General features: G+C 38.1%; 1 protein-coding gene across 1 annotated transcript; it reads left to right on the forward strand.

Moving 5' to 3' along the window:
- The first annotated feature begins 4,900 nt into the window (after positions 1 to 4,900).
- LOC119407718 (transmembrane protein 125) lies at positions 4,901 to 5,599 on the forward strand. The gene has a single exon (XM_037674538.1). It carries the CDS (start codon positions 4,901 to 4,903, stop codon positions 5,597 to 5,599), a length of 699 nt encoding a protein of 232 aa, XP_037530466.1.
- Positions 5,600 to 13,185: the final 7,586 nt, after the last annotated feature.

Below are 13,185 nucleotides of genomic sequence, written 5' to 3' on the forward strand. Positions count from 1 at the left end.
GTTCTTCTTTTCATTAATATGGTTCAGTTTTATTTTATCATTATCTCCAGCATGTCAGCCAAATCTATTTGGCCTCACATCGTTGCTGATGACAAAATCCATATTTTACGCATTTCACAGAAATCATTTCCATAGAGACTTTGGCTGGAAAGTTACTAAACTGTAAAGCTGCACATGGAGATTTAAAGAACTAAAGTGTTTCCTTTGGGCTGTAAACATCAGCTGTTCTGTAAATTTATCAGAGGGATCTTTTTTTCAGTTCACGTCAGACTGTATTGCTCAGTAATCACAGCTTCGGATTGACTTTTTGGTTTTTCGTCTCAGCCTCAGTCAGGGTTATTAAATTTGAGGCCTGCAGTGATTTCCAGATGAGCAGCGCAATGAATTCTTTGAAAAATCAAATCAAGTGTTGTGTGCATTATCTGTGTCTCTATCAATCTTCCATTACTTAAAAAGAGGTCAGAAAACAGGGAAGCAGATCTTTTCCAGAGATATTTATGGGGACAATATGACACGGATGATCAGGCTGAGTTTTGAGGTCATATAAAAGTGGAGGTCGACACAGTCCAACAGTTGTGTTTCTGAGTGTGTCCACGTTGATCGGACTGTGATAAACACAACACAAAGTAAGATAAAGTTGAGTCATTAAGGGTTTTATTTCATCTTGCAATCTTTTTTGCGACCCGTTGTTGCAGGTTTGACGCTCCAGTAGTCTCCTCGCTTTGTTTCTTGGGGCTATTAAATGAAACAAAAACAATATTTCATGAAAATGTACCACATGAATCAAAGAGATGGTTTCAAAAATTTAATAGGAGGTAACTTTCCTTTTGTTTCTGTGTAGAAGATTGTCGTCACCTCGGCGGTTCAACCTCCCAGATGCTGAAAAACCACAAGCGCACACACCTCAATTATGGCGCTATTTTCGTGGTCCTACCTGTCACTGAACTGAAACCAGCTGGGATTAATTAGTTACTCACGAAGATGAACAAATGAACACGTACCACATATGCACAAAATACACCTTCATCTCCCTAAGAAACCTATGCAGGCACATCATATCAATTAAAACACCTTTTGTTTCCATTGTCACCTTTTACAACTCAATTACGACTCTTACACCCCTCCTCCTCATGCACACACCTCAACACACATGTAATGCCCTGATTATTTATCAGACAGGATGTGAAAAGCTTCCAGGACAGCTTGTTGCCAATAAACAACCGCCTCCCCCCCCCCGCTCTGCTGTAATTACCTCACTCTTCATTTCACACGTTGCTTATGCACCTTATATCTCCTCGTGTCAGGTTGCTGCTGCTCCTCTTCAGTGTCAGGCACAACCAGTCCACCTGACCTTGCATTTAGATGCATTTCTTTAAAATTGCAATACTTAAAATGAATGTGCACATGCCACCTTCCCTGCTAGAGTTGTAGACAACATCTTGTGTTGAGAAATGACAGAGTTGTGGCTGTTTTGGTCGTCACGAGATGTCACACTCAGAGCAAGTGTTATAAAAGACTGTCATCTACTGCATTGGTTTGTGCTCAATAGCTGTAAAATACACTGAATTATAGACATTTTTTGTTTTAATGAATGTAGATTGATCATGGAAGCCATCCTGATTTGGATTGAGAACAAAACCTAATCCGTTGTAGATCTTATCCCACATTGAATTTCTGAGGGTCTCATAAAAAAATTGTCAAGAAGTTCATGACATCGTGGTATCAAACAGACACACACACACACACACACACACATATTCTGACAATAAGTGGTTATAAAAAATAAAATAAAAATGGTTTATACTGTAGATGAGCTGTTGATAGCCATAATCTCCAGGATGTTGTGCATGCTGGACATGCTAACATGATTGTGTTAAGGTGAACTGATAAGGTTACAAATAATTAGCAGAGACACAATATGCTGAGTTAAGGGAAAGACTAAAGCAGCAGGGAGTGAACACATGTCACACGTATTGAGCCTTTAACTCATCTGTAATAAAACCTAAGATGAACTGTATTGGCAATGCACTCAAAATTACAGGATTTAGTGGAAAAGCATATGTATATTTGAAAATATAAAAGAAAAAGATTTGTGCGTCAGCTCCTGGATTTTATGTGCCTTTAAAGAGGAATTATTCATTCCGTCGAAAGCTGATGCTTCTCTTAACAAGCCGCTGCTGTTGTGGCAGCTCATTACCATAGTGATAATGAGAGATAAAAAAAAAAGTTGCCAGTCAGCACAAGATTGTTTTTTTCTTCCTCTTTACACAGTCAGAACAGCAAGTGTTGAGGAAAAACTGTGACTGTGAGCGCCGCAAAGTTACAGAAAGTTTGGATTTAAAGGAACAAGTTACCTCATACCTAAAACAACACTGATTTGTTTTAAACCTCATTCAGAACTCTGCACTTAATAAACTTAGCACAGAAAGCAAGGACATTTTTTTTATTGATTTGTTTTGTTGTTGTAACACTGCTTCTTCGAAATAAACCTTAAACAGTTGGAAAGCTTGGTTATTTGCCTTTGATTGATGCTACATTTGCCAAGAAATTACATATGTGGGTTGTGCAGTACATGAAAAGCTTGCCAAACCTTCAGTGTCTATGCCAAACATCTTTTTTCATTCATTCAACCTTTATTTATACAGATAAATCACATTGAGCCTCGAAGACTCGTTTACATGCGAGATCTGTTCAAATGGACAGAAAAGTAATGGGAGTGACAACATGTATATTTGGAGGCAAAAAAAAAATCCTAAGACTCCCATTCCTTGGACGAGGAAAGATAAGCTGAAATTGAAAAAAAAACACCCCGCACATAAGCACACAGTGATGCAGACATTCTGCAGTGGAGAGGAGACGACAAGATCTTATTCTAATATTGACTTGGTTGATGGCATTTACTGGATTGGATGATTGAAGACTAAAGAAAAAAAGTAGTTTGGGCAATTTTGAATTTTGTTAAGTGTACAAACGGGTGGCACGGTGACACAGTTGGCAGAGCCGCCACTTCTCAGCAAGAAGGTCGCTGGATTGAATCCCGGCCAGGGACCTTTCTGGGTGGAGCTTGCATGTTCTCTCCTTGCATGTGTGGGTTTTGGGTACTCCGGTTTCCTCCAACAGACCAAAAACATGCATGTTAGGCTGATTGGTAACTCTAAATTGTCCCTAGGCGTGAGTGAGAGAGTGAATGGTTGTTTGTCTCGTTTGTCTCCATGTGTCCCTGTGATGGACTGGAGATCTGTCCAGGATGTACCCCGCCTCTCACACAGCGACTGCTGGATATGGGCAACAGTGATGACCGCAACCCAAAAAGGAAGAAGCGGGTAAAGATAATGGATGGATAGATAGAAGTTTAAAAATAGGGGCCTCATTAGCAAGTGGAAGAGCCTTACGCAGCCACAACAGCCTGGCATGCTGCTCATCAGCTTTGTCACACACTATTGGAGGATGGCATCCCATTCTCAATCAGCATTTGTTGCAAGTCAGCCAACATGTTTGCACAGTCAATGAGGCACACAGCACATTCATTCAAGATGATACCACCACTGTTCACTGGGATTGAGGTCAGGGCTATGGACAGGCCATTCGCACTTCTCCACCCAAATCTTTGGGGTTTTCTTGAATATAAGGATTCTTTCTTTGGGAGTGAGCATAATCTTAGAGGATGGATGCTGGTCCCAGTGTGTGGGGATTAAAGGATCGCCACTGGTTGCTCACATCATGCACATGCTTGTCACCACTGGAGGTACCAGAAGCTGAAAATGAGTCAATAACAGAATAAGTCTTTTGGCATTAGTAGAGAAGGTATGGACATTTTTTAATGGTTGCATCCCACATATTCATCTATGCTGCTTTACCCACAAATACATTTTCCTAACAAATATGGCACCATTTCAGGGGATATGAACCAGTTTTACAATAATATTAGATTTAATGTCAGGGTGCATTGTTTAAAAAAATAAATAAATAAATATACAAATAAACAAAAGCACAAACCAAATATAAATGCATTTACTTTTTGTGCCGTTTGTTTTAAACTGCTTTTTCGTTGCTCATGTTTGTGACAAAACTGTGTGGTTAAATAGTTAGATTAAATCTTTTGTTTAAATTATCAATGTTTATTTAAGGTGTCCACAGTAGTCATCAGTCAAAATGCACATTTTTGAAATTAAAACCAGACAGAAGGTTACGATTACTATTTTTATATTATTCAGCTTGCATCAAAGAGCAAAAAACATTCTAAACTAATGAAATAAAAAAAAATAGTGCACATATAAATGTTTGTGAAATGCCATTGTCGGTGAGTAGGCTTGTATGGAGTGTGTTGGGTGGGGGGGGGGGGGGGGGTACTGAATCTATTTTTGTGCTGTGACTTATTGTCTGGTTAGGAACAGAATGGATGCACCAGTCTGTCATTGCCTTTTGCTAACCATAGATCTCAGAATCAGTGGCAGAGAAGGCACCCCATGAGAAAATAAAGCAACACTGAATATATGTCTGTCTTATCTTCCAGGTGACTGCTGCCACAGCGGAGGGCTAAACTAAAAATTCTGCCACTGCTTGGATTCCTTGCTTTGAATATTGATGCAGCAAAAGACAAATTTGTATCCAGTGAGTGTGGGCTTTAAAGATTATCTCTCAAAGGAAACAGATCGCTGTTGACTTTGGAAAAACCTTTTTTATACCAGTGCAGATAAAACCTAAGTACTCTTGGCTTACTGGAGGATTTTCGGACATTTTGCTAAAATATTTACCAACCCCTCCAGCCACATTTGAGAACCCTAACCCTGGGAATTTCCTCCTTATAAAGAATTTCCTCCACTATAAAGAAGTCTGAAAAGGACCAGTTTATTCCTGTTGTGGCATCATCTATATTCAGCAGTCTGGGACTGGCAGCAGAATGCCAGAGTTGGACAACTTTCCTCCCCTGAATGGAGCCAGTGGCTCTGATCTGGGTCTAAATGGTCCAGCAGACCCAGCCCAGATTCAGCACAGCATCCTGGAGGAGCAGGTGGAGCTGTGGTGGTTCAGAGATCCTGGAAAGTCTGTACTGTGCTATTGCATCGCTGTGCTTCTAATCCTGGGATGTGGACTCGGCGGAGTTGGACTTCTTTCCACCACCACCAGTGTGTCAAGCGAATGGAGGCTGGGGGCAGGCACGGCCCTGTGCCTGCTGGCCTTAGGGGTACTCCTCAAACAGTTGCTCAGCTCAGCTGTGCAGGACATGAACTGTGTCCGAAGCAGACGGCAGATAAACATCCTGAAGAGCGGGGGATTGTCAGACATTTTAGTGGTTTTATTCACTGGTCTGTCACTGTTGATTTGTGGAGGGGTCCTCCTTCAGTTGGCTCTGGCTAACCATATGCCAAAGCCTGGCCAAGCTCTCAATGACATGTACATCTCTGGAGTCGTTTTGTTAACGGGAGGAGGAGCAGCTGTTGTGGGTGTCGGGATATACTTTGTTGTGGTTGTCCTGCTTAAGAGGACAAGGCACGGACGAAGGCTCGTGGACCGAGTTTTGAACATCTTTACTGTTTCGGGACACATGGAGCGCCAGGGCCGCAGAGAGACTGCGTCAAGCTTGGCTAACCTTATTTGAGACTCAACCAGACTGAAGCTAAGCTCGTGATCCTGGCTCAACATGATTAAAGCAGTTCAAGCCCAAACATTAAAAACTGATCAAAAATGTAAGACCATACATGCCTCACCTGGTTAGACTGTGCATGAGAAAAGAGCGAGTTGAATTTGAGCTGTTTATTTGATGTGTGTGCTACAAGTGCTCTGACAAAGAGCAATGAGATAAAAATAATAATAATAATAATAATTTTAAAAAAATTGCACTTTATTTATGTTCATATATGTTTTTAATCTCTGCCAAAAAATAGCGGAATTATTTCTATAAGGGGTCCTGGCATAAAAGCACTTTTTTTTTATTAAGAAGTGACTTTTTTTTTTTTCCAGGTAATTCAGAATATACAGAAATAAATTTCATTTCAGATACAGTTTAGAATTTTTCTAAAGTACAAAACGATCTGAGAGTGATCAACTCTTTTATAAAGCAGAACCAGCAGCCCACAACAGATCTTGTCCAAAACGTAACATCAGTTTGTTTCAGTTTTTTTTTTTTTATGCTGGTAGAACATTCAGCGTACAGTATGTTATTCACATTGACAGTCTGCCTTTTTAAAGTGTCCTTGGATTACACATCTGATCTCTACTTGCTCAATGATTGTAAGTTTTTTTCTCATAAAGCTGAAATACAAATGTACGATAATACAGAACAATAAGAAACCAGTCAAAATACATCGAGTTTTGCGATGAGTTATCCAAATCTCCCCTTCTTTGTGTGTTTACACAACAAAAATGATATTTTTTATCAATGTAATGATTTTTAAATCTGGTAAATTGTTCCGTTTCATAATAAATATCCATCTAGTCATATTCTTTACACACGTTTTTCCTTCTTGGGTCGTGGGGCATATGCAAAGTGATATGTCTAAACCTTTTTGATTGCCAAGACAAATTCCATGTTTATTGGACATATAGTCTGTATAATGACTACAGAATGTATAGACAGTTGTGTTTTTTATGTTTGCATCAACACAGCATTGTCTTAACTGAATTTTGAAATTAATTTCTTTAAATCAGTATTTGTCATTTCCATGATACAGTATGAGCACTGCATAAAATTCCTATATAATAAAAAAATATATAATTCCGTTTGAAAGTGATGAAGAATGAACAGCTACATTTAATATCCTTATTTCCTCTCATTATTTTCCAATGAGCCAGCTTGTTCTCATCTTTTCCCACAATGACGCTTGGATAAACCCTTTTGTCACATTACAATCAAATCACAAAGGAAAAACTAGCATCTTTCAATCTGAATAATTGTCTGTTGCTAGTGAGAAGCAAAATGGGAGAAATCAATAAACAATTTGAGAGCATCTTTTGTGCCGTTTAGAGATCAAGTTTTAATCCTGTTAACAGTCATCTTGCACAAACTAATATGACTGCATGGATACAAGAGTAAAAATCCACTGAATGTATGAGATGCATTCATTTCTTGTTTTGGATTAAGGTAATAATCATATTTTCCAGCGTATAAGTCTCAGTTTTTTGCATAGATTTGTCAGTCCTGCGACTTATACGCCGAAGCGACTTATATACGTGTTTTTTTTCATATGCGTAATGCAATTTTTGACTGACGCTTTAAATTTCGAAGAACTGCAACAACGAGTCCTCCTGTGCACGCGTGCTTCGCTGAACCAGTGCAGGTAGAGGAACGCTGGAGAGCTTGTGGCTGCGATGGACGGACGGACGGACGCAGCCATGCTGCCCAGGCAAAATTAAGCTGTTTTGACCTTTAAAATACATTTATTAGAGAAATGTTAAACTGGAACACATCTTTGCTATAACGTTGAGCAAATTAATAATTGTTTTTAAGTGTTAGTCTTGTTAAATTTTGAAGAAGTGCAACAGCGAGTCCTCCTGTGCGCGTTCCTTTCACTCAGCTGGTTCAGGTGGAGGAATGCTAGACAGTTAGCGGCTCCGGTCGCGATAGATGGACGGATGGATGGACTTGTATGTTGGAAAATACAGTAATTACAATTAGTTAATCCACGAATTGTTGCGCTGTATTACAATATTTATATATACATACTAAATATTAACAATTTTCTTAGAACACATGGACCAGTAAAGTTTATGTTAATGATAAAATGATTTTTGAAAGCATCCAACTTTTGTAGCTAATTTATTTTTTTTAAGACAAGCCCCCCCCCAAAAAAAACAAACAAACAAACAAACAACAACAAACAAACAAACAAAAAAACAAAGCTGTGGTAATTATTTCCATTGGGGGTCCTTTGGGTGAGAGTTTGAATGGCTCTCACATACTTTGTGTTTTGGCAAACTACAATTGACAAAATTATTAGCACATAGCCAATCAAAACAACAACAACAACAGCACCAACAAAAAGAAAAGAAAAAAGACACTTGTACCAAACACAGATGACAAAATCAAGCTATGTAAAATCACCATGTTTTAAATGCTAAAATTTTGCACACATTTATAAAACAAAACCAAAACAGATATTCAAAACCCTAACATATCTCTTTTTTTTTTGCAATATAAACATCTGTTGCACTTTTACAACCTGCTTTCATTATTCATTAACCATGTATTTGGACCGGTATGTCCTTTGGCTTCTATCAAGGCATGCTGCAGCACCCTCAGCACCCCTGCTTTCCATGACCTTGTAAATAAATGAACACAGAAAAGACCAATGAACTGTGCATGCTAGCTAGAAAATTAACACAGCAGCATGTTAGCTAATGTGTTATCCAACTTTTGTTTATTAACTTCTTACATTAAACAAATCAGACAGCAAAAAATGTTTTATACATAAAAAATAAAAAAAGCCTGATTTTGACTTTATTTCTTTACATTTGTCATTGTTGGTATTGTGCTCAAAGCTCTCTTTATATCAGCATGTTTTTGCTCCACCACCTTGTTGACCTCTGGAGTAGAGCCTTAGGGTGCATTCACACCAGCCCTGTTTAGTCCGCTTTAATCAAACTCTAGTCCGTTTGTCTAGAACGTTCGTTTGGGGAGGTGTGAATGTGCCATCGAACTCTGATGCGGAACAAAAAGGCGAACTCTGGTCCGCCTAAATACCTAGGTCTCGGTTCAGTTGAAGTGAACTCTGATTCGAATGCAGTGTGAATGCAAGCGGACCGGAGACCACTCCAAAAGCAGGAAGTGGGACTACAGCGCAGAGCAAACAAACACACATTTCTCTTACCTCATACAGAGCCGTCAGCCACCTTGTGTGAAAAACAACATTCTCCATGGTCTTCAGCCTCATCTTCCGCTCATACTGAGTTCATTGTTGAAAAATGACAAAACAGAAATCCTAAAACTTGACGCCACTCTGTTTTTATTTCCAGAAGAAGAAGTGTCTTCTTCAGAGGTTTTTGTGTCGTTTCCTTCAGTAGTTCTTGGTGCAGTGCCACCACAGGCGAGGGGGGGAACAGGTTGGCTCGACTGACAGTGCAGTGTGAATGCAAACCGCTCCAGATGAAAATGTCAACAAATGTTCTGAATTTTGGTCCCCAATCGAACAGAGTCTACCGGACTATCAGGTGTGAAAACAGTTGGAGATGCAGATCTCGTTCCTCTATTTTTGTTTTACGTTTTACCGGAAATGAACTGGAGCTGTGATTGGATGCTGTGGCAAATTTAAATTACAAAGTAGATCCCCTACCAAACAGATTGTGTCACATAACAAGGCCTCACTTTGTGAGAGGGTCATGTCATTTTCATGCACAGTATCTTAAGAACGTATGGTAGTTTTCCAGTTTTACATTTTCTAATGTACACAAGAAATGACATCATTGCAATTCATGTGCAAGTTTTTACTTTAGTTCATCCTGCAGGATCAATAAAGTTCAATCTCATCTTATCTCCTCTTATCTTATAACATAAACTAGTTTTCCCAATTCAAGGTACTTTTTTCTTTCCATCCAGAACTTTAATATGAAAAGAAAGAGTCTGTTTTGAAAAATACAATTTCAGTTTTGTTAACAAAGGCATTTATAGCCCCAGCAGTTTGAATTTATAAGCCGTTTTATTTTTCTGTCTGATGGTGTCTCAGTCATTCCTCACACAGCAGAGAAAATTTTGAAATTAAAAAATCATTGCATAAACATTTCCAGTTAGTGAACCCTTGTGCACTTTAAGAGCACACACTGTGCAGCTTAATGTTTTCTAACTGAAATCGATGCTGCCTTTGTGCATTAAATGGCTCCTTTCTCCAAAACTAGCAACATCCACACTGAAATGTAAAAACACATTTCTGATTCAAACGTTAATTGAATATTACTTTAAAAATCTTGTGCACTTATTTATTAAAACGTGTTCAAAATCTTGAGCATTAATTTGCTCATCTTGCAGGGAAAATACAAAAGGATGAATTGTTTTTCATTTAGGTGTGCTACACCTTTACTTATCTGCACACAAACATGCATTTTGTTCGTTTGAAACAAAGAAAAAGGGGGGGGGGGGGCACAGTCAGCCATTGTGTGAGGGATGACGGACAGCTAGCTTAGGGCACAATGCACAAAGCAACAATCTGTAGGGGCTGGCATGGGCTAGCACCACTGGCTTCCTCCTGACACAACACACACACAGACCGTAACTCGTCTTCTCTTGATTTTTTACTATAAAGTCAGAGAAAAGCAACTGTGTGGTCATGCATAACATCCATAGGTGAATAGGGACAAAAAGAGCCAGCTTTGATACAAGAAAAGAGAATTCTGTGAGGAAATAGGAATGTTTCCGTAAGATAGATCTCTCTCACTGTGGGGTGCCGTTTGTAAAGTTACACAGTCAAAAAATTACCAGCAATATTTTGGTTTATGCCTTTCATAATATTTTTTTTTTCAAATTCATATTTTCACCATGTCATCCGTACGTTTATAAAAGTCATAGTTCTAAACTAAATATTAATTTATAAGCTAAATATTTAGTTTACTAACTAAATACTTAACTTGCAAGTTAAATATTTAATTAGTGAACTAAATATTTAGGTGTAAATTAAATGTTAAATTTCCAAGCTAAATATTTAATTTTCAAACTAAACATTTACTTTCTAAGCTCAACATTTAATTCCTAAACTAAATATTTAATTTAGTAACTAAATATTTAGCTCAGATCTAAATATTTATTTTCCAAACTAAACATTTAATTTCCAAAATAAATACTTAATTCACTAACTAAATATTTAAATTGCAAGTTAAATATTTAGTATGTAAATTAAACATTTAGCTTGGACATACATTTGTAAACTAAATATGTATTGTGTAATCAAATATTTATCTTGCTAACTAAATATTTAACTTGCAAGTTAAGTATTTAGTTTGTAAACTAAATATTTAGCTTGTAAATTAAATATTTAGTTTGGAACTATGACATTTATAAATGTATGAATAACTTGATGAAAATATGAATTTGAAGAAAAACCTTTTTTTTTTCTTCATATTAAGGCTAAATTAACCAAAATATTGCTGTTAATTTTTGACTGTGTAAATTTACAAACGGCACCCCATATCTCACACCCTTCATTGTGTTTGTGCAGTTACCATCCTATATTTGTTCAGAGTTGTGATCCGGGGCATCCTGTTTTTTTTATTTACTCTTGCTGTGGGTCTGGAATCAAACCGGAGTCACGTTGTGGTAAAATTGCCTGCTTGGATGGAGTTTATAAGAGCAGACACTTGTGTTTGAGATCCAACAAGACATAAGCCATAAAGTTTAGGGAAATTCTTATGAAAGTTTATGACAAAGCTGTGGTGAGATGGACCTTGGCAAGCGAATATACATATATTTAAAGGTTTTCCCTGGAGCTCATTTGGGAAAAAAAAAAAATTGGAACCACAAAGAGTCTCCTCAGATTTATTCAAATTTATTGATAAACAAAACAAAAAAAAATCCATTAAAAAATCATGGAGAAAATAGATTGTGACTTGGTCAGAGCCAATTTGTTGGCATTAGCCAGAGCGTCGAGGCCTACTGACAAGAAGTTACAAAACATCTTTATATTTTCCATTCAGTGAGCAAGACCTTGTAATTTTAATCTTGACCAACGTTGATTCTCAATGATTCAGGACATGATGATCCTGAGGGGTTGTATAAAGTAAACTGGTTGTCTCCCCTTGTTTCTTGGAGACGTTCCACCACTGATCCAAAAGTCTTCAGTTGGTGAATTGAAGCCTTCTACTGATCTATGGCAGGTTTTAAGAGTTTATTCAGAAAACAGATGCTTTTGCACTTGTTTTTCATAACTTTCTGTGAATGAAGCCACTTCCAAGGTACTTTTCTGAAGTGTTTTTAAAGGTTAAGCCATTTAACACTTTCATATGAAATACGTTTTCGTTTTCAATCATCCATTCATTCAGATCCAAAGGATGGATCAGTGTATGTTTTCATGGCAAACAACTTAGCAAACAATTGTGAATTTTAAATAATGTTTTCAGTAGGGCATTTTATATATGTGGCAAAAAGAAATAAATGTTTCCTGTAGTCGTACCTACTGAACAAAAAGTCGTATTTTTATAATCACTTTATTAAACGATCAGAGCTAAATGGCTGAATTTTAATCAGGCATAAGCGCCAAACTGACAATGTGTGAAAATGCAGTAAATGTCCCAAAAAAAACTAAATCCTTTATTTCCACACTGTGCCTCATCACTACAAAAGAAAGAAGTTGTACTTGTACTCGCCACTGTTCCCTTTCGGTAATTCACACAAGCACACCAGAAGCCATTTGGCCTCGCATCATGTGTGCTCCCACACATCAGTCTGGCATCGCACAATCAGCTGAAAGACAAAAGCATTGTTGGTAAGAGCAGTGTGTTGTTCGCACCACCTCCCACTTCACACACACATGCCAGTTCAGATCTCTGGCTGCCTTCATCGCCGGCTCAGAGACCTATGTGGCGTCGACGCCGATGTGCACTGAGAATGAATCCTGTCTTTAAAGTGCATGAAATTAGCTTCTGCAAGACCGGGGAATAAATTATTGCTCAAGTTCTGTTAACAATTACAATGAAGCTTCGCTCATTTGAAGCAAAATATAAAGGAAAGAAGAGGTTGGATCAGGACTTTTTGCATTTTAAGTGTTCTTCATTTGTTTATTTCCTCTTTAGGGGTCGCCACCACGACTCATCCTCCTCCATCTCACTCTGTCCTCACTCCAACTACCTCCATGCCCTTTTGCCTTCTTCTTTATTTTCCTGGCAGCTGCATTTCGAACATCCTTCTACCAATATACCCACTGTCCCTCCTCTGGATATGTCCAGATCATCTCAGTTTGGCCTCTCTAACATCTGGAAAACTCCAAGCACTGCTCTGTTATGTAAGGTGCTGAACAGTGGGAGGAAAACCTCTGATCAGAACTAACAGAGAGATGAATGAACACAAACGCACAGATCTAACAAGGTTAAATCAGGTCCTCTGGACGGAGGACATGATTTAATCTTGTTAGAGTTGTCTACCTGGATTACTGAGCATGCATCGGGGCACAATGTGCAAATACTTGAAGAAAACCTGTTTGCTGTTCAGTGAAAACAAATGATATTATGCATGACAAAAAAGGTTGAATCATGTCATCTGGACTTCGT

Source organism: Nematolebias whitei, chromosome 3, assembly GCF_014905685.2.
Source record: "Nematolebias whitei isolate Nwh7 chromosome 3, NemWhi1, whole genome shotgun sequence".
Taxonomy (NCBI): domain Eukaryota; kingdom Metazoa; phylum Chordata; class Actinopteri; order Cyprinodontiformes; family Rivulidae; genus Nematolebias; species Nematolebias whitei.